Source organism: Geotrypetes seraphini, chromosome 15 (genome assembly GCF_902459505.1).
Source record: "Geotrypetes seraphini chromosome 15, aGeoSer1.1, whole genome shotgun sequence".
Taxonomy (NCBI): Eukaryota; Metazoa; Chordata; class Amphibia; order Gymnophiona; family Dermophiidae; genus Geotrypetes; species Geotrypetes seraphini.
Window position 1 is genome coordinate 52,734,554 of NC_047098.1, and position 22,960 is coordinate 52,757,513.

General features: G+C 42.4%; 1 protein-coding gene across 4 annotated transcripts in view; it reads right to left on the reverse strand.

Moving 5' to 3' along the window:
• Positions 1–2,642: 2,642 nt before the first annotated feature.
• AKAP1 (A-kinase anchoring protein 1) overlaps positions 2,643–22,960 on the reverse strand; it is a 192,839-nt gene continuing 172,521 nt past the window's right edge. For 3 of the 4 annotated variants that reach the window (XM_033921572.1, XM_033921574.1, XM_033921573.1), the window contains exon 11: positions 2,643–3,743. In XM_033921572.1, the coding sequence (XP_033777463.1) occupies positions 3,681–3,743 (63 nt within the window). In that variant the 3' untranslated portion in view covers positions 2,643–3,680. Of the gene's footprint in view, positions 3,744–10,936; positions 11,315–22,960 lie in introns of all 4 variants that reach the window. The other variant, XR_004537072.1, reaches the window with a different exon arrangement.

Sequence of the window (22,960 nt, forward strand, 5' to 3'; positions counted from 1 at the left end):
AGTTAAAAATATCACTTATGAATACCAAGAATCTTCCCCTTGCCTATTTCTGCAACTCTAAAAAAGCAGGGCTTAATTATGAACAAGGCCTAACTTATCCACTTTTGAGGCATTATATATACTGTACATGTATACAGAGATATATATAAAAATATAATTGTCATGTACAAAGGGTCTGTATAATTTGTTTGATCTGTCCTTTGACAGAGTGCATGTTTTTCACACCAAGAGATGAGTTACTTCTTTAAATTATAGGAATTTTAAGACCATAAGTATTATAATTAAGCTCTAAACACTAAGGACTGGATTCTATAAACAGTGCTCACAGTTAGGCACCACAAAAATAGTAGGCACTAAGCGCTATTCTGTCAATGACATACACCCTTATCAGAATAGTGTTTAAGCGTGGATCTTGTGCCTAACTATGTGCACCAAATGCGCTGAAGCCTAATGTAAATATAGGTGCCCAAGTCAGGCACACTTACCTAGTGTTCTGCAACTATGTGTGAAAATGTTCTGAATACCTTGGACACACCCAGGCTCCTCCCAATGCTACATCCCCTTTTGAGATATGTGCTATGCAGTGTTTCTCAATATGCAGTACGCATACCCTTAGGGGCCCGCGAGCCGCTTGTTAGGGGTATGCAGCACTGGCCGCAGCCACCAAGGATATTACCTGCCTGTCCCCTCCAAGGAAGCCACCGCCGATGGGGATCCCTCCTTCCTGTCCACTCCCCTCCGTTGAAGCCGCCGGTGGGGATCCTCCTTCCTGCCATCCCCCTCCACCAAAGCTAACCCAGAAGGCTTCCCTCTGTCAGAGCTGAGGTCGGAGGAAAGCCTTCCAGGTCAGCAGGGATCCCAGTTACCTCCTTCCTGCCTTCAGCGGTACTTGTTGGAAGGACGCAGCTGACCAGTAAACCTTCTCTTCATCAGAGGGAAGGCTTGTGGGTCAGTCATGTACAGCATGTGAACCATTGCTTGTGTGTCTCTGCAACAAGTGCCGCTGAAGGCAGAAGCAGCAGCCCAGCTGGATGGGCGTGAAGGAAGCAAATTTGGCTCGAGCAAATAAGAGAGAGAGGAGACATGATCTGGGACAAAGAGGTGGGGGAGGATGGGAAGGGCACGATTTTGGGACATAAGCTGGAAGGCAGGGAAGGAGGCATAAACTCAGGATACAGAAGGAAGGGATGGGGCATGAACATGGGACATAGGAGGGAGGGAATAGACAGTGAGAATTGTTGGGTGAGGGAGAGGGAAAGAGATGGTGCACATGGGGAAAGGAAGAAAGAGGATAATTGGGCATAGAGAGTGAGGGGTGAGGTAGAGATGTATGGGGAATAGAAGGAGAAGAGGGAGAAATGGTGGATAGGGAACAGAGAGACAGATTGAAGGGGATGCAAGGGGAGGAATGTTGGACATAGTGATGGAGGGAGAGGACCCCCATAAAAATATAGGCTGGAGTGCAAAAACTACGGTGTGGGATTTAAATGCATCACAGAAATGTTTTTTATTTATATGGAGTCTACTGGTCAAAAGGTTATAAACTGCCACCAATCCATTCATGATTATTAACCAAATTTAAGGAACTTTTAGTGGAGCCCATCTAATGAAAATACATGACCACAATGCTTTATTTTTTCCACACACAGAAATTTAATCCTTCTGCTTTAGTCGTGATGGTAGTATATTCACAGCTTGCAATGGGGTTAGGTGTCAGGCTGTCAACATCTCTCTCCCCCCATATACTGTAAAGGTTCTCAATATCAGTCAAAAAGCCAAAAAGAGACAGTCCTCTGCTCAAAACTGAGATGTTTTGTTTATGTAAGTAAACCCTGAGCTGGCCAGCTAAGGCTTCAGTGGTGCTCAACAATTTAATCAGAGGCGCTAAAACTTCATAAGGAACACAGATTTAATACAAGACTGCAAGAGAACACAATGTCTCCACTAGCTGCATTGTCTTCCCATTCATTATTCTTTTCTGTGCAGGTTGCAAGAACTGGGAACATATGCCTCCTTTTATGGCTATGAATCCCCGTCCCTAAAAAATGTGGTAAAATTCTGGAAACTGAACATACACAAGAAAAAGAAACTTTGCAAAATCTGGATGTACTCACTGTGAAATTAGAGTCTCCAAACTGACCTCATTCCCAAGTTCAGGTGGTCTATGCAAAAGCATCCCTTATTATCTAAAGGATCACCTGTTCATGTATAGCATAACAACTATGTAAATGCTTCCACAATTGTATTTTATTACCATCAAATTTCTCAACATGGCCAGTACAATTCATTCTCTAAATCTACAGCCAATTATACTACAGACACATTTCAGATTAATATCCCATTTTTTGTACGCACATAATTACGTGCAGAAAAATCACTGTAGCACAGAATATTAAACTTTAAGCACCCAAATCATCAGCCATTATTATCCTCATCTATCTTCAAGGGTTACCTGCACTAGTTTATTGCTTATAAACCAGAATCCATTTCACAGCCTGCTTTGCCCCAACAGGAAGCTAAGAACTGTATTAACAAAATACATTTTCACAGTCTCAGGGACATGCAAACAAGGGTAATCCACAATATATTAAATTACCTGAATGCTTTAAAAATCTGATACCAAAATGTAAAAAGACGAAAACCATTTTTTTAAATTTAATCAAAAACACCACTGCAATATTAATTTCTATTTTTTTTTTTTTTACAATCTGTACAGAAAAAGTAGCAAAGAATTCATGGATCACAATTCTTCATACTATACTGCAAATTTAATTGGGGAGGAAATCCCTGCAACTGTACACAGCGAAGCATAGAACCTATATTGTAGTCTGCAGTTTAGCAAACAACTCACTTCAAACCACTTCTATATAAAGAGGACATTTGGTGTGAATATTGACGTTCCCTTTGAATTCCTCCATTGTTTCATTATACAAAATATTACAGTGATTATTTGTTATATTTACACAGTCCTGCATGAATATAAAATAATCAGATTACAAATAGGCTTGGCATCTAAGGCTTCTACCAATAGACATGTTACAGTAAAGTGGTTATTCCTCTAGCATTCAGCACTTTCAGACATGAAATTTTTACTCCATAGGTGGAAGAAGAAAAAAAAAAAAAAAAAAAAAAGGACAATTCTGTCACAGTAAGTGCCATAATAGCTATATACTCAACTTTCTATGTGCATAAAAGATCAAAGTGCTGTTTGTACACATCAATTTTATAAGTGTAAGCTTTTACAGAAACCAACTGCATGTATTTATATTCCAATCAGCTTTTCCTACATTGGTTTGTTACCTCAGATCAAATCAAGAATAACCACTGATATAGGGCCTGTGAATATTTTAAATAAGTAAAGAATTTCAGGAGTTTTGATACAATATGTTCATTTGTCAGAAATCCACTTGTCCATTCCTATAGATCCTGGGGATTAAGCAATTTTTTAAAGCTGTATCTTATGGCTTTTTATATATTCCCTGTATTTGATAGGGATGAGGTATTTACTAAAATGGATGCAGATATGGCAGACAAAGGACAGATGTCTTTCAGTGGACACAAATGTTTTGCTGATGTACACAAAAAAATTCAGACACTTTCCACTCGATGCCAAGCCTAATTTTACCAGAGTGCAATTAAGATTCAGTTTTTAGAAAATGGCTGCCTGGAACAGAAAGTGACTAGTAGTTGTCTATCCACTGAGCAAAACCTCGTTCCACCAGAGCTCGGTTTATTGACACCACCTGGAAAAGAAACATTTGCACAAAAAAATCAGAACTGTAGTATTACCAATGTTAATGCATCTAAAAAGGCTATTTCCCTGCGTGTTTTCAAAAGGTATAAACTACAAAAGTTCTTAATTAGTACAATATAAATTCTACACACACATTGAATTTTCATGGCAAATAGAAAAGTTTATAGGGTCAGCCAGAGGAATATGTCAAAGCAGGTACCTTCTGAATATCCTGTAATGTCAGCTGCGACTTAAAGCTTAGCTGTAATCTATGTTCTAGTGCTGAAGAAGAATCATTGCTAAGAATTTTTTCACTAACCACACAGGCTTTCATAATAAAAATATTAATAGAAGTGTAACTGTATAACCGAAGTTTCCACTTTTCTTGACACTGGCATAAGCAGTGGGGATTAAGTGGCCTTTACTATTGTACCATTACAGTACATAACTTACTGGTTATTATTACTTAAGAAATAATTATTGCCAATTACCTTAGCTGAGAACCAAGTTTTTTTTAATAAAATTGTCTTTTATTGAAAGCATACAAAACTAAACTAAACCTTAGGGATTTTTTAAAAAAATCTTTATTCATTTTTAAACTTATAATAAGTGTGATAACATATCCATACAAATAACCACCTTAGGTTTGTATACCGCATCCTCTCCACAATCGTAGAGCTCGGCACGGTTTACAGGAGTTGGGAGAGAAAGGAACTCCAATGAAGGTTAAAGGATAAAGTAAGAAGAATATTTAGAGGGCTTAGTATGTCGGAGATGGAGTAAGTATTACATTTTTGAGAATAGCCAAGTTTTCAGATGTTTGTGGAAGAGTTGGAGAGAGCTCAGGTTCCGAAGAGGGAAGGTAAGGTTGTTCCAGAGCTTAAAGCAAGCAACATAAGACAAAAAGCATAGTTACTTACTGTACTGGATGTTATCCAGGGACAGCAGGCAGATATTCTCACATGTGGGCGACATCCACAGAGCCCTGGTATGGACAGCTTTAAAAGTGCATCGCCAGTTTAAGAACTTAAGAAAGTTTGCGAACTGTCTGCAACACGCATGCGCGAGTGCCTTCCCGCCTGATGCAGGCTCGCGGCTCCTCAGTTCCATAAGCAATCTAAGAAGCCAACCAGGGGAGGTGGGTGAGTTGTGAGAATATCTGCCTACTGTCCCTGGATAACACCTGTTACAGTAAGTAACTGTGCTCTATCCAAGGACAAGTAGGCAGCATATTCTCATATGTGGGACTCCCTAGCATACTAGAATGGGATGGGGGGCGTGTTGGCCATTAAGAAAATAAATTTTAAAAGACTGCCTAAATTCCAGACAGTAGTGAGATGTGATAAATGAACTGAGGACCAAGTAGAAGCTATACAGATTTCAACAATAAAAATTGAACATAGGAAAGCAAGTGAAGCTGCCATAGCTTGGACTTTGTGGGCTGTGAAGTAACTCCCAGTTGCAGCCCAGCCCTGAGCATAAGCGAAAGCGATACAAACCGCTAACCATGTAGATATAGTTCTCTTGGATACAGGATGGGTTCATAGATGTGCGCAAGACATATGAGCGCAAAGACAAGTGAGTGCAAGATAACAGCGCCAAGACATAAGTGCGCGGACAAATGGGAGCAGACAAATGAGTGTGAAGACAAGTGAGTGCAAGACAAGTGAGCCAAGACATCTGCGCGCAGACAAGTGAGTACAAGAGAAGTGAGCGTAAGACATCTGAAGAACAGTTCAGTTTTCAATAATAATGGCAGCGGGAACACAATGTTGGCGCGCGTATGACCCACGCATTTTGTCCCGTTACAACTGGTTCATAGTTTGACCTGCGCGCTTTTATCCCGTCAACAGACAATAGCGCGCAGGATGTTGTATTGTAAGGTAAATAGTGGGTTCATAGTTCAATGGGTGCAAGACATATTGTGCTTTACATATTGTGTTTTGATGCCCCTAGTGCCTTGTTCCTATGCCTGCAGTGTCTATTCCTCTAGTAGTGTCGCTCTCACCAAAGGCAAGTAAAATCTGCGCAAGAGAAATACCTGTTATAGAGCAAGACCTATAACGGACAAAGTCAGGCAGCGAAAGGAAGGTGGACTGTTCTGAGCAAGTATAAAAGGAGCAAATGTAACCAATCATAAAGATGCTAGCAAAGGGAGGGCGGGCTGTTCTGAGCACGTAAAAAAGGAGCTAACGTAACCATAGTAATGTGAACGTGCACATGATTGTCGTTGCACTAATTTGTCCTTCCGCTCAATTGTCTTGCGCGCAATTATCATTGTGTGCAATTGTCGTTGGGCTCAATTGTCGTCGCGATCAAATGTCTTGCGCTCACTTGTCTTCGCGCGTTTGTCTTGCGTGCATTTGACTTGCCACCTACAGGACATCCCAACTTATTAGGATCAAAGGAGACGAAAAGTTGAGGAGATGCTCTATATGGCTGAATTCTCTGTGGTAGGAAGCCAAGGCTCATTTGAGTTGAGAGTATGAAGAGCTGTTTCTTCAGAATGAGAATGAGGCTTAGGAAAGAACACTAGAAGTACAGGAGATCAATTTAGATTATATTCCATGACTACTTTGGATGTGTGCGAAGCACAACTTTGTCATGATGAAACACTGTGAATGGTGGATCAGCCACCAGTGCTTGAAGTTCACTTATTCTTTGAATAGAGGTAAGAGAGAAGAGAAAAAAACACTGTCCAAGTGACATATTTTAGATAAGCTGAAGACATTAGTTCAAAAGAAGACTTCATAAGTCTAGAGAGAACAAAACTGAGAGCCCAAACTACTGGAGGTGGTTTGACCTTGAAAAGGTCTGTTAATGAATCTGGACACAACATGATGAGCAGTTAGAGGTTTACCATCAGCTGTGAAAAGCATTGATAGCACTGAGATGAACGCGAATCAAAGTGGTCTTGAGGCCTAAATTGGATAAATGTAGAAAAAATCCAATGCTGCAGATATAGAGGTGGATATAGCATCATGACAATGAAAAGTACACCAAGTGGAAAACCGTGTCCATTTTTGCTGGTAACACTGCTGAATAGATGGCTTTCCTGATGCTTCTTAGATAAGTCTAAAAGTGAGAGATCCCGTGTTTATTCAGCTCTTATGCTCTATTAAGCGAGTCCGGACTGCCCAAATTGTGCGCCCTACATAAATTAAGGCGCACGGACAAATTATCACATATACTACCCAACTGGACTTGCAATTGGTTATAGCCTGTAAGGTGTAAGTTTTTTGGTGCAATTGATTCCAATTTTCCAGGATTTGCCTTGTATAGCCTATACTAGACCTTTGAGGGACCACCTGGTACGTTCAACTTTTCGTACCTGAGGTTTGGGTAACATTGTGAGTGGCTCCCATACAGCATGACAGTTGTGAGATGTGTGCTTTAACTATAGCGGGTTCAACTTGAACTAATCCTACCACCCAAAAAACTTACACCTTATAGGTGGGTAGTATATGTGATAATTTGTCCGTGCGCCCTAATTTATGTAGGGCGTACAATTTGGGCAGTCCGGACTCGCTTAATAGAGCATAAGAGCCGAATAAACATGGGATCTCTCACTTCTCCAATGGTCCTTCACTGTAAGGCACAACAACATGCTTTTACTGACCTTAAATGGTTTAGTCATTGAACAAATTCCATAAGATTATAGAGGCAACAGATTACAATGCCTTGCATTACGTGAACAATTTTGGATTTTTTATTTACAGGCAGTCACCCCATTGGGGTTGATTGACAGTATTGAGTGGCATTCTACTATCCGAGTTTAAATTTTGAGCTTTACTTGCTTTGTTTTTCTGGCCAAATGATTGGCCAGTAGTCAGCTGGTTTGACGTTTTTCACATGATTCCATTGTTATTTGATCTGCTGGGTTACTCCATGCTGAAGCACCATCTTTTTTGGAAATCAACGCGCTGTATTGCAGTTCTACCTTGAATCAGAGAAGTCTATACTTCAGCTCCAGATGAAGGAGGGCGTAATCCTTCGAAATGGAGCCCCGTTGAGCTTTTCAATCTTATAGGAATGGACATATTGATGCAGGATAAATGGGACTGTCCGCAATTTTGAGATAAGTACTTTATTGCTCTTTATAAAGCTGGACTAACTTATTTTTCTCACATTGATTTAACAACCTGTAAGAGGACAATTTGTATGTTGTTCTTACCATTAGGATTTTGTAGCAAAACCTTTTTGCACATGATACACTGGAGAGTTCACAATTGATGAATACTATATTTTGTGTTTTTGCACATTTTCACAAAATTCACAGTGGGTCCAGGGATGTTACAACTGTGAAAACCCTGTTGGGTTATACATTCTCAATTCTTTATTACAGGCTGGTCCTGATTGAGAGCTGTGTAAACTGAGGACCCACCACTATATTTAATTAATTAGCATTTTTATGCAAATAGTGCACTAATTTTGTTAATTTTTTGATATTTATTCTTTGTATTGACCTCCCAGTGCATCACTGTTGGTTATAGGAGGAATACTTTTGGATCCTACTTTCTTTTTCCTTGTTTTTTGGGTTTGATTTGTTCTAAGGTAAGTTTGACAGGATGAGAAAGATGAACCTCAATCCATGTCAACCCGAGAGGTACCAAGCTGTCAGGCGTAAAGCCTGTAGATTGAGATGCAGAAGATATCCATGACTCTGCATTAGAAGAGATGGAAAAGTCTGAAGAGGCATTGGTTCCATGATACTGAGCTGAAGTAGAAGGGAGAACCAAGGATGCCTGGGCCACCGAGGGGCCATCAGAATCATGGTGGCCGATTCCTGTCTCGAAGATTAAAGAGATTGGAGGAAACACATAAAGAAACTATTTGTCCAATCCAGAAGAAACACATCCGGATCCAGGCATTGGGGAGAATACCGCCTGGAACAAAATTGAGGCAACTTGTGATTGTGAGTGGACGCAAACAGGTCTATCTGAGGAGTCCCCCAAAGAGAGAATAAGTGATGCAGAACTGCATAGTTGAGCGTCCAGTCGTATGGCTGAAGAAACCTGCTGAATCCGTCTGTGAGAGAATGCTGTTTCTATTGAATGCATAGTGCTTTCAAAAATATATCGTGAGCAATTGCCCAGTTCCAAGTCTTCTGGGCCTCTTGACAAAGAAGGAGAGAAACCGTGCCTCCTTGCTTGTTTATGTAATATATTGCAACCTGAACGTTCGTGGAGGTAATTTATCACAATGTGCTGAAATATTTTGAAAGCATCGTAGATCGCTCTGAGTTCCAAAAGATTTAAGCAAGGAAGGGTTCATCCACCACTGCAGAGATTGTCAAAGTATAATGTGTTGCGACAGAGTCAAGAGCTTGAGACCATTAACATGCAAGAGACTATTGAGAAATCTTGAAAGGAAGGCTCTTAAATGGAGTAACATGCACCATGGAAGCAACGTTTCCAAGGAGTACCATCAGATGTCTGGCCAAGATTGATGAGAGAAGATAAGTCTGATCGCAAAGCTGAATCAAATTTTGTTGTCTTTGCTGAGGGAGAAACACTGAGATAAATGGTGTGTAGCAGAGCTCTAATAAATCGCAGATTGAGATAGTTGAAATTGGGATTTGGGAAAAATGATTTTGAATCCTAACTGCTGAAAGAAGAGAATTGTGAACTAAGTCACAGCCAGAACCCACTGCAAGGTTGAATCATAGATGAGCCAATCATCCAGAGAAAATCTGGAGACCCTGCTGCCACTTGATGAATACTCTGGAAGAGGATGCAAGGCCAAAAGGCAGGACTCTGTTGATAATGATGCTGTGTTATCTGAAATCTGAGTAATTTTGAGAAGGTTGGATGCACTGGAATATGAGAAGAAACTTATTTTCAGATCTACAGTGCATAGCCAGTTGTTGTGATCTAAGAGGAAATATAAAGTTATCAGAGGCAACAAATTAAACTTTTCCCCAGTGGAAATTTGTTCAGGCCCCCGAGGTCTAAAATTGGCCGTAGACCCCCTTTCCCTTTTGGGGTGAGGAAATACTGGAAGTAAAAAAATCCGGTTCCTCTGCAGAGGTGAAACTTTTCTTTGAGGAGAAGAGAAGATACCATCTCCTGATGAAGAAGAGATGACGCCTTGAAAAGAGACTCTCTTGGAGGATGATCTGGAGGCATAATGATTAAGTGAAGAGAAAGTCACATTCTAAAAAAAAAAAATAAAAAAATTAAATGTAGTTGCCGCCGCCTCCTCCCCTACAGCCACTCCCAAATCTATGGGCTTTTGGAATCAAAAAAAAGATGGAGTAAAAGTGGTGTGGTGAATGTTCAGTAACAGGTGTAGGGGAAAGGACAAAGTAAATGGATGTCTTCTAGAACAGTGTCTTGCAAACTTTCTGGCTGGCGGCATCCGGAAGTGTGTGGGGGGCCATTTGGCCCGACCCACTTCAGTGGAGAGATCTTGGAGGTGTGGGGAGAGGAGGAGAGATGCTAGCCAGGAGGAGAGTCATCGGCATCGGCTGACTTCCTACAGGACATGCCTCTCGCAATGAGGCATGTTCTGTAGACCAGTGTTTCTCAACCTTTTCAAGCCAAGTACCCCCTAATCCTAACAAATACCAACTGAGTACCCCCGTCCAAGCTCCGCCCTTGACTGCACCCCCATAATAATAGTACTAATTTCTTCTATTTATTTTTATAAACAAGCAATCTGAGCCAAGGTCTTGGTTTCTTATAAACTTCTATTTATTTTTAATATACAAACAATACTGTATAACCTTATTAATACAGAATGGTAACCACAAAATCCTTATTAATAATACAGAATGGTAATCACAAAATTAAACTACATATCAAAAGCAGTTATGTTTCACTCCCATAAAGTAAACTGTTTGGCCTCTTGTCAGCTGGTATGTTCTTACTGATTATAGTGACTAGTCAAATTCCTTTTTTCATTTTCCCAGAGAAATAAAAGATAACTTGGTCAGTCACTATGGGCAAATTCTCTATGACTGTAGGTCCACATTTGTTCTTACAATTTTAATGGGAAACCTTGGCTTGTTTGGATGAAATAAGCATTTTGAATCTTGATTTTGAATCTTGGTTTCAATGTACTGATTCCCACAATCAGGTCTCTTTCTGGACACAAGCAGTTTCTTATTTTAGATTTGAGAGCTGTTAAATGAAAGAAGCTTGTTTCACGTAAGTATGTAGAAGTAAAAGGGAGAAGTTCTGTAAGAGCCATTTTTCTTACCTGTGGGTATTCCTTTTTCTGCACATGCTTTCTCATTTTCTCTTAAAGAAATGGACTGATTTATTCTTTACGTCAGGATGTTTAGTAGAGAGGTGTCTCTTCAACAAAGGAGGCTTCATTGAATGGTTCGATAATGTTTCACCACATATCACACACAGAGGTAATGGAGGAAATGCTCTGGTTTTAGGCAAATCCATATAATAAATTCATTTCATCATGTTTTCTCTTTTTGGTGGCAGTGACACATTTAAGTGCTCTTGATCACAGCTTTTTGTTGTTCTGGATGAAGATGGCTCATCTGACCAAGTTGCTCATTACTCTTGAGATCCTTCTCCAGCAGCAGAGGATCTTTTAGCACAAAATGATCCATTGAAACTCCTTATTAAAAAAAAAAAGGGGGGAATGCTAATTAAACATCAAGGATGCATCTCTCCTACCCCTCTACTGCCACATCCAACATTTCTCCCTCTCTCATCCCCCTAATCATGTGCAGCATTTTTCACCACTGCCCATTCCTATCACCCCTCTCCAGCATCATGCCACATCTCTCCCTCCATCGCTATGTCCAATATTCCCCCACCTTGTATCCCCTCTGTTGTATTTAAAGTAATAATACGGTTTTCTGTATTGTATTTTTTTTACTGAAATGTCTCAATTTCTCTTGCTGTGAACTGCCCAGAACTACTGGTACGGCGTTATACAAAAAAATAAATTATTATTATTCCCTCTCCACCACCATATCAAAACGCAATAAACAATCTCATCCTTCTCCCCCTCCCTGCCTTCCAGTATTTGTCCCCCTTACTTGTTGAACTGCACTGCTCTTTTGGTCCTCAGTCCCCAGCAGAAATGGAATGAGCAAGCAGCTACCTACACTCTGAACTACAAGCTTCCCTCCATCAATTCTGATGTCAGAGAGAAGGCTTCTGGGTCAGCCACTTATGTGCACCACCCACCACAAAGAGAGCTGCCGAAGGCTGAAGATCAAAAGAGAGTGTGTGTCTCCAAGGTTGTCACACTGTCAGCTTCGGGGAGGGGCAGCATGGCGAAGCAGAGATTGGGGCAGGATCGTGAAATCCCGTGTAATGGTAGCAGCGTGGTGGCCGCCTCTATAGACGGGCGGGATTTGGCAGCCAGGCCGCATACCCCCAACGAGCAGCTCGCATACCCCCTATGGCACATGTACCGCATGTTGAGAAACACCGATGTAGGTAGTCAGCCGGCGTGGACAACTTTCCTCCTCGCCACCTGAAATCTCAGGAGGCACACTGATGTGCTACGGCACACAGTTTGCGATACACTATTCTAGAAGGTAATGTATAAACATTGATGGAACAGTGGAAGACATGTTGCAAGAAAAAAATCTGGTTGATCCTGCTTCGAGAATAAAACAGTGAAAGGTTCTAAGATTGCAGGAATCTAACTTACAGACTCTACACCCGTTAGATCTCACCATTTCATGTTATAATTGTACCGAAACAGCAGAAAAGAGCCACCTTACAGGCTCTATGCCCCATAGTGGAATCCTGAAGCAGTCGCAACTTGATTGATGCATGCCAAGTTGCTTGCTGAATACCATGTGGAGGAATCCAACTTTACAGACTCTACACCCATGTCAGATACCTCCTTAGACCATGGATAAGCAGATCCAGCCCGATACATTCTAGGTAGGGGAAAGAATCGAGAGATATGATAAAATTCCTGTAGATGTTGAGAAGGAAGATACCCATCAGAAGAAGGCAATTTCTGAACAAGATGCTTCACATAGCAAGAAATACAGAAATTGTAATTTGGTCGTCTGTTCGCCAACATGGAGTTTTGGTACAAGGGACATCCAAATGTGCCCAAAGTGCACCTTTCACACACTGGTGGCACTGAGGCATAGACTCTCGATGGAGTAGTTTTTTTTCAAGGTCAACTCTATCACTAGTGACTGGTATTTATATATAGAGTCAAAATTTCTGGGAGCCCCTGTAATGGTAAGGGGTGTTTCCCAGTTCATATGAAGAGTCTCTTTGAGAAGTTCTTTTTATTTATTGATTATATTTGTTATAACATAACAATAGCTAGTAATTACAAAATATACAAATGAAAAAAAGATAAAATAATATTCATTTTTAAGTCCACATTATTAGGGCTGAATTAATCAAAAATCCAAGAAATATTCAATTCCAAAAACAGGCTAAAAAAATAAATCTATTTAAAGTCACTTTATCATCAACCTCTGAATTAGTATCAGAAACTTTTTGTAATAAAGCTTTATTTTGAATAAAATTTTCTAATTGAGTAGGATCCAAGAGTACAAAATTATTAGCATATGAAATCAAACATTTGCATGGGAATTTGAGGGAAAAAAGTAGCCCCAACTGCTAAAACTTTAGGCTTAAGCAGTAGGAACTGTTTCTTTCTGAATTGTGTTTGCTTAGCAACATCTGGAAACACTTTTAGCAATTGCCCACAAAACAAGGACTACTCCTTTGCAAAATAAAGTTTCAAAATAAGTTGATTTTCAATTTCTGATTTAAATGTAACTAATAATGTTGCACATTTAGCTATATAGGGCTAGATTCACTAACCTGTCCAATTGCATCCGATCTGTGTGCGATCCTTGGCAGGCTGACCAATTCACTACGGATCCATATTCAAATGGGGACTATCGGAGAAATGCCCCCAATGACAATGATCGCTGAAGAGCGACCTTGACGCATGTACAGACCATCTTCTTTGCTTGTAGATGGTCTGTGCATGAGTTTGCCCTCCGAAGCAACTTTTTTTTAACTTCTATTTTTGTGCTTTGAAGCCGCTGTTCCTGGGCAGAGCAGTGCAAGCTCATCCTGCCCCTCCTCAAGCCTCGGAGGCCGTGAAACCTTCCTGGGTTGTGTTTCCCGCCGTTCAGCCCGGCGCTCCCTCCCCCAGCATGGGAGTGCGTGCCCCATGGCAGCCAGTGAAAACAGCAGTGAGAGTCATGAACAGGACCATGCCTCACCTGGTCCTAGAATTTCACCCTGCAATTACCGTCCCAACTTCAGTGCAAGCCAGTGATTTTAACCTGTGGGTTTAAAGCAGGGCTACAATGAGGCGTGTTCTGGAACAAACCACGCCGTAGTGCAGCCCTGCTTTAAACCTGCGGGTTAGAACCACAGGCTCACAGGCGGCAAGAGCAGGAGAGTCTGGTCGTGAGCTGTCAGCAGTGCTGTTCTGGCTACCTTCTCTACTGCCAGACCAGGGTACACAAAAATCCCCCACACAGGAGCTGCTACAGCTTAAAAGGGCTTTCTGCCAGAACTGTCCAAGAATGAAACTTAAATAAAAGAACTGAAAAGCAAAACAAAAAACCGTCACGAGCACGGGCAGCAGCTGATTCAAGAGTAGGAGATGTGCCTCAGATGATTCAAGAGAAACTGGGGCAGGAGGGACGTGAGCAACTAGTCCCCAGCAGTTGCTTCTTTCTTGATCGGCCAGCCCAGTCGGTTTTCCTGATTTTTTTTTTTTTAGTGAATTGCTGCCTTCCTACTTTTGGATGCCCTTCCCCTTATTTGCATGCACGGATAGGAATTGGATCGTGAGGAAGGTTAGTGAATTGGCTCGGGGTCGCTAAGTGGTCGGGACTTGATCGGTGGGCTTAGTGAATCTAGCCCATAGTCAAGACGATTTCAGAAACTGGGAAACATTCAAACTATCAGGAGAGACCAGCTGATGCAGCCCACCTTCCTCAGCTAACATCTTGGAACTCCTAGCGACATAATAGATGTTATCTGGTAAAAATGTATCTATCTGATCATATTGTAAAATGTAAGAACATAAGAATTGCCGCTGTTGGGTCAGACCAGTGGTCCATCGTGCCCAGCAGCGCCCTGAGACCAGCCCTAACCTGCATTCGTTCTGGTTCAGCAGGAACTTGTCTTCTTTGTCTTGAATCCCTGGAGGGTGTTTTCCCCTACAACATACTCTGGAAGAGTGTTCCAGTTTTCTACCACTCTCTGAGTGAAGAAGAACTTCCTTACGTTCGTATGGAATCTATCCCCTTTCAATTTTAGAGAGTGCCCTCTCGTTCTCCCTACCTTGGAGAGGGTAAACAACCTGTCTTTATCTACTAAGTCTATTCCCTTCAGTACCTTGAATGTTTCGATCATGTCCCCTCTCAATCTCCTCTGTTTGAGGGAGAAAAGGCCCAGTTTCTCTAATCTTTCTCTGTACGGCAACTCCTCCAGCCTCTTAACCATCTTAGTCGCTCTTCTCTGGACCCTTTCGAGTAGTACCGTGTCCTTCTTCATGTACGGTGACCAGTGCTGGATGCAGTACTCCAGGTGAGGGCGCACCATGGCCCTGTACAGCGGCATGATAACCTTCTCCGATCTGTTTGTGATCCCCTTCTTTATCATTCCTAACATTCTGTCTCTCATATACATCCTTAGGAGCTCCAGTGGTGACAAGTAGTGGTAAATGGGAAAATTTAGAAATTGAAGATTCCTAGATCTCATTAAATTTTCCATTTTTTCCATTTGAGAATGTAGAGAAATACTATCCTTAATATTTGATGTTGCTAAACCCTGAATTAGTTACAGATGTTTCTGTTTTATCTAATCTATTTCCCATTAAAATCAATTGAGTCTCATGATCAGTTACCTTTGAAGTTATTTCTGAGGTAAATTGACAAAAGTTAGATACAGTACCTTGAAGTTGAATTTCAATACCAGTTACCATCTAAACATCCTACAAAGTAATCACTTTCCCTTCAGGAACAGGACTAGACCCTGATCCTGAAGACATTTGTACAGGAGAAATAATTAAGGATTTAGATTTTCCCTAGGTTGTATTAGAGCAGGGATCTCAAAGTCCCTCCTCGAGGGCCGCAATCCAGTCGGGTTTTCAGGATTTCCCCAATGAATATGCATTGAAAGCAGTGCATGCACATAGATCTCATGCATATTCATTGGGGAAATCCTGAAAACCCGACTGGATTGCGGGCCTCAAGGAGGGACTTTGAGACCCCTGTATTAGAGGATCCAATTCAAAAGATTTTACAGAGAGATTTTTTTCTCCACTTGGGGAGCCGATTCAACACTCTGTTGAAAGTTTAAACAAAATTGGTGGTGACTGTTCGCCTAGGGATAATGAGGCAGCAGAAGACTCCAATTGATACTTGGGATCAGAAGTTGCACTCAAATTAGAAACAGAACACAAATGACGATCCATCAGACCTGTTGTCGAAGAAGATGAACATTTTTGCTTTTCTTTTCCCCATTCTTCAGCCAGGGGTCTCTGCTCCTCTTAGGCACCACTTCTTGATGTGCCTTATGAGAGGAGAAATGACCTCTCCTCCTGGCTTTGAAGTTCAGCAGCTGGCTGCGGGGATGCCTGTTTGGTAAGCACCAAGATGATTTCTGGTCTCAAACAGCCCTCTAGCTGCCATGGCTTGGTGTTCCTTATGAGAGGAAAAAGGACCCCTCCTCCCAGCTCTGAAGTTCAGCAGCTGGCATGAGGGGTGCCTGTTTGGTAAGCACCAAAATGATTTCTGGTCTCAAACAGCCCTCTTATTGTGTAATATTTTTAGGAGGCTGATCATAATGCAAGTCCTCCAATAATTCAGCACTGTAGGCAGAATCAGCTTCTAGCTCGAGTGGTAGCTCTTTATGGACATTTGTGTGGAGACTTTTCCAAAGGAGTGCCGTAAGCCTATGTTGTAGACTCAAAGTAGTCCTCAGTTGACTCAGACTGGCAATCATAGGGATGTGAAGGCCTTTGCTTACTTCGAGTATGGTACTGGTCCGATGAAAGGTATGATGTGAAGCTGTTTTTCTCTTCGAAGAACTTGAGAGAGCGATGTTCTCTTCGAAGCACACGAGGAGGAACGATGCTCATTGGACTGTCGATGAAGAACTAGACCAGTGGTGAGAGGATCAATACCTAGACATGGAACGTCGATGTTGCTCTGGAGAACCAGCTGCGGTATCCTAGGACCTGGTAACCATGTACTTAGGTTGGGCTGGTACTAGAGAATGACATGGTTAGCAGCGGGTAACCCGTCAAAACAGGGAGAGAAAAACAGTAGTTGCCATGGGGACAGGGGTAAAGGCCATTCACCACCCCGTGCAAGCTTGGTCAGCATCAAGAGACTTGATGCAAAAGTGACCTGCAACGCCAGTTGGGAAAGCTGGCGGCCTCTGAATTGCTTATCAGACAGAGAGATGTCTCCTGACGAAGGTTGCGAGGTTTGATCGATGCTCATGCTGGTTCCAAACAATCTTGCCTGTTGAAGTTTCCGGCTGGTTATCACATTTTTGCAGGGTAGAAACCGGGCATAAGTTCCACCTGTTATTCTGGGATAAGGGACTGGAAGCACCAACTGTCGGGAAGAGAGATTGGCCTTCGGCACCTGCAGCACTTTTTTTTAGCCCGTTAGCGGCCTGGAATGGTTAAAAAGACTGCGTCAGCCAAATCGACTTCAGTGGCTGAGGAAAAATGAAGGCCTCGGTGGCCGAAGCCCCCGAGAAAAAAAGAGAACGAAAATGTTCCTCTTTCTTTTTATAAAAAGAGGTAAACTTAAAAATAAGTTAAGAACAAAAGATAAAAAACAAGTGTGTGGGAAGGCAAATGGCAAAAAAATGAACAACATTCAGACACACGACTTCTAAGCTCTGCGGAAAACTAAGAACTGAGGAGCTGCAAGACTGCGTCAGGCTGGAAGGCACTCACGCATGCGCAGTGTGGGCAGTTCGCAAACTTTCTTAAGTTCTTAAAAGTGGAAATGCACTTTTAAAGCTGTCCGTACCGGGGTTTCCATGGATGATGTCACCCACATATGAGAATATGCTGTCAGCTGAAAACTAACCAATGTCCTTTGTTTTACTATATTATATTATATTTATACAATCGCCTGTAACTCGAAAGAATGGTGCTTCTTCATTGACACCTCATTCAGGAGCATCAAACTCATGCTACTCCATAATGGGAACAAGTACCCATCTTTTCCACTGGCTCATGTAGTGTACCTCAAAGAGAATTACAACAGCATTAGGACCTTACTAGGCGCCTTGAAGTATAATGAGTATGGCTTGGAGATCATTGGAGACTTCAAAATGGTGGCATTCCTAATGGGTCTGCAAGGCAGTTTGACCAAGTTTCCTTTGCTACCTTTGCCTTTGGTTTAGCAGGGACACAAAGGTACACTACCAAAAGCAGGACTGGCCACAGTGTACCAAGCTCTCTGGAGGAGAAAACATCAAATAGAACAACTGGAAGGTGCTGATACCACCACTGAGACAATTTGTCAGAGTTCTAGATAAGGAGTTGGCAATCTTCAAGTAAGGCAAAGGTCAAATCTAGTGTCTTAGTCAGACCACAGATAAAGAAGATCCTGGAGTGCAAAGAATTTCCCAAGAAACTAACTAGGAAGGAGAAAGCGACTTGGAACAGCTTTGTCACAGGGCTTCCGGGGCAATCTCAAGGTCAAAAACTACATGAGGTTGGTTGAGAATCTGGTGAGGAATTAAAGGAAAATGGGCTATAGGATGTCTCACAAAGTTCATGTCCTTGATGCTCATCTTGAGACATTCAATCATAACAAGGGAGAATATTCACAGGAGGAAGGTGAGCAATTCCCCCAGGATATACTGGACTTCGAAAGCCACTACCAAAGACATTATAATGAGAACACGATGGGATACTACATCTCAGGGCTGATTCGTAAAAGTGACTTACAATATAATTGCAAATCTCAAAAAACTATTCACTTCTAAATCTTCCCTGGTCATCTTTATTTAATTTCAATATAAATACATGTTAATTTATGACTTTATAAACTAAACTAAACCTTAGGTTTGTATACCGCGCCATCTCCACAAGCGTAGAGCTCGGCACAGTTTACAGAGTTAGGAAGAAAGGAACTCCAATGAAGGGTTATAGGAAAGGAACAAGAAGAAAGAGAGGGACAAGGGTCCCAGAGAGCAGGAAGTGTTAGATTTTTGAAAAGAGCCAAGTTTTCAGGTGTTTGCGGAAGAATTAGAGGGAGTTTGAATTTCTGAGCGGGGATGTGAGGTTGTTCCAGAGTTCTGTGGTTCTAAAGGGGAGGGATGTTTTCCTGCGCGGGATATACCGAGAACCAAGGACATCGTGGACAAAATTGGAAAGATCCTGGAAGGAACGGAGACGGAAGAGACTGCAGTAATGATCCACATCGGGACGAACGATGTCAGCAGAAGAGACTACAGAAGAAGCATGCTGATAGAACAGTTCAAGATGCTGGGAAGGAAGCTGAAGATGAGGACCCAGAAGATAGCGTTTTCAGAGATCCTACCAGTACCGAGGGCAGATGTGAAAAGGCAGGAGGAACTACAATCAATAAATGCGTGGATGAGGAAATGGTGTGAGGAAGAAGGGTTCTACTTCGTGAGGAACTGGACACCGTTCTGGGGCAAGAGCAAGCTCTACAGGAGAGATGGACTGCATCTGAGCACGGCGGGAACAAGACTTCTAGCAAACAACGTCAGGAGAGGAATAGAATAGGCTTTAAACTAAGAAGAAGGGGAAAGCCGACAGTCGACCAAGCGTCAACGATTCGGAAGAAGGTATCCCATGAAGATACCAAGGGGAAAAAAGGCTGGGAAGAAACAATGGACAAATTACAGGAGTCGACTAACCCAGAAGAGGAGGTTAGAAGGAATATAATAAAAGAGAAGAAACTAAAGACCGAAGCACAGAGAAAGGAAATGAAGGCAACAAAATACCAGGAGCTAAATTGCACATATACTAATGCAAGGAGCCTAAGAAACAAAATGGGGGAATTAGAAGCCATGGCCAATGCGGAGGTTCATAGACATCATTGGAATCTCTGAAACATGGTGGAATGAGGAAAGCATATGGGATACAGCACTGCCAGGGTACAAGCTCTATCGCCAGGACAGGTCAGGACAGAAAGACGGTGGAATAGCACTATACATAAAAGAAAGCATACAATCGAAAAGAATGGACACAACAGAGATGACCAACAAGCTAGAATCGCTATGGGTTAAAATATCGGGAAGGAAAGGGCCCGAAATAAAGATAGGCCTATACTACTGTCCACTCGGATAAACCAAAGATATCAATGAGGAAATGGAAGCCGAGATGAAGTGAGAATGCAAAAGTGGAAACACGGTTATTATGAGGGACTTCAACTACCCCGGGATAGACTGGAGTCTTGGAAGCTCAAGATGCGCTAGGGAGACAGAATTCCTGGAGGCTATACAAGATTGCTTCATGGAGCAGCTTGTTAGGGAACCGATGAGAGGAAATGCCACTCTGGATCTAATCCTAAATGGACTAAGGGGACCTGCAAAGGAAGTGGAAGTAGTGGGACTGTTGGGAAGCAGCGATCATAATATGATCAAGTTCAAGGTTGAGGTAGGAATGCCGAAAGGAAAGAGAACCTTAGCAACAACTTTTAACTTCAGGAAAGGAAACTACGAAGCAATGAGGGGAATGGTAAAGAAGAAACTTAGGAACACTTCCAAAAAATGGCAAACGTTAGAACATGCCTGGTCTTTTTTCAAGGACACAGTGAGCGAGGCACAAAATCTGTATATCCCCAGATTTCAGAAAAGGGTGCAAAAAGAGTCGAACAAAAGACCTGGCGTGGATAACTAAAATAGTGAAGGAAGCGATAGGCAATAAGAGAAATTCATTCAGAAAATGGAAAAAAGACAAAACTGAGGAAAACTGGAAAGAGCACAGGAGGTATCAAAAAGAACGTCACCGTGTGGTTCGAAAAGCCAAGAAAGATTATGAAGAGAGATTAGCCAGGGTAGCACGAAATTTCAAACCGTTCTTTAGATATGTTAAAGGGAAGCAGCCGGCTAGGGAGGAGGTGGGACTGCTGGACGACGGAAACAGGAAGGGAGTGATGAAGGAGGAAAAAGAGGTCGCAGAAAGACTTAACATGTTCTTTTCGTCTGTATTTACAAGCGAGGACACAACCAACATACCGGAACCTGAGCAAATCTTCAATGGAAATCAAACACAAAAGTTAACATCCATGGAAGTGAGCCTTGAAGATGTGCGCAGGCAGATAGAAAAACTAAAAACTGACAAATCCCCGGGTCCGGACGGAATCCATCCATGAGTTCTGAAGGAACTAAAGGAGGAAATAGCGGAACTACTACAGCAAATTTGCAATCTATCCCTGAAAACAGGCATGATCCCGGAGGATTGGAAGATAGCCAACGTTACACCCATCTTTAAAAAGGGATCAAGAGGTGATCCGGGAAACTACAGACCGGTAAGTCTGACCTCGGTTCCAGGCAAAATGGCGGAAGCACTGATAAAAGAAAACATCGATGAACATTTTGAAAAAAACAAACTTCTGATAACCAGCTAACATGGATTCTGCAAGGGGAGATCATGCCTGACTAACTTATTGCACTTCTTTGAGGGAATTAACAAACAGATGGACAGAGGAGACCCCATAGACCTCATTATACCTAGATTTCCAGAAAGCCTTTGACAAGGTGCCTCATGAACGTCTACTCCGGAAACTGAAGAACCATGGGGTGGACGGAGACATGCATAGATGGATCAGAAATTGGTTAGAGGGTAGGAAACAGAGGGTAGGGGTGAAGGGCCACTACTCGGACTGGAGGAAGGTCACGAGTGGTGTTCCGCAGGGCTCGGTGCTCGGGCCAATGCTATTTAATATATTCATAAATGATCTAGAAACAGGGACGAAGTGTGAGATAATAAAATTTGCAGATGACACTAAACTATTTAATGGAGCTCGGACAAAGGAGGACTGCGAAGAATTGCAAAGGGACTTGGACAAACTAGGGGAATGGGCGACGAGATGGCAGATGAAGTTCAACGTTGAGAAGTGTAAAGTATTGCATGTAGGAAGTAGAAACCCGAGGTACAATTACACGATGGGAGGGATGTTATTGAATGAGAGTACCCAAGAAAGGGACTTGGGGGTAATGGTGGACATGACAATGAAGCCGACGGCACAGTGCGCAGCGGCTGCTAAGAAAGCAAATAGAATGCTAGGTATAATCAAGAAGGGTATTACAACCAGGATGAAAGAAGTCATCCTGCCATTGTATCGGGCGATGGTGCGTCCGCATCTGGAGTACTGCGTCCAATATTGGTCGCCGTACCTTAAGAAGGACATGGCGTTGCTCGAGAGAGTTCAGAGGAGAGCGACACGTCTGATTAAAGGGATGGAAAACCTTTCATACGCTGAGAGATTGGAGAAACTGGGTCTCTTTTCCCTGGAGAAGAGGAGACATGATAGAGACTTACAAGATCATCAAGGGCATAGAGAGAGTAGAAAGGGACAGAGTCTTCAAACTTTCAAATAATAAAAGAACAAGAGGGCATTCAGAAAAATTGAAAGGGGACAGATTTAAAACGAATGCTAGGAAGTTCTTCTTTACCCAACGTGTGGTGGACACCTGGAATGCGCTTCCAGAGGATGTAATAGGGCAGAGTACGGTACCGGGGTTTAAGAAAGTGTTGGACAATTTCCTGCTGAAAAAGGGGATAGAAGAGTATAGATAGAGGATTACTACCCAGGTCCTGGACCTGTTGGGCTGCCGCGTGAGCCGGCTGCTGGGCACGATTGACCCCAGGTCTGACCCAGCGGAGGCATTGCTTATGTTCTTACCGCTGGAACCATCTGCTGAGGTATCTGACCTGAGGGAAGCTCAGGAGAAGACTTGGCAGATTTACTTGAGCTCGAGGACGTTCCAAACGAGGAAGGTCTGATGAGAGTCAGAGGTGGTGAAGCAGGATACCCCATGGCAGGCTTGACCAAATCAGAGGTCAAGGCCGGAATGGGGGTTTCCATAGCTAAAATCTTCTCCACTTGCACTCGATGTTTAAGGGCTCGAGGTTGAAGGGTAGCACAGTGAATGCACGACTCAGGGCAATGGTCAGGCCTTAAACACTGAAAGCACCAGCGGTGTGGTTCAGTGAAGGAGATCACACGCTGACACTGGCTACACTTCTTAAAGTCCGTGACCGGCTGGGACATAGAGGGAAAAATAGCCGCCGCAA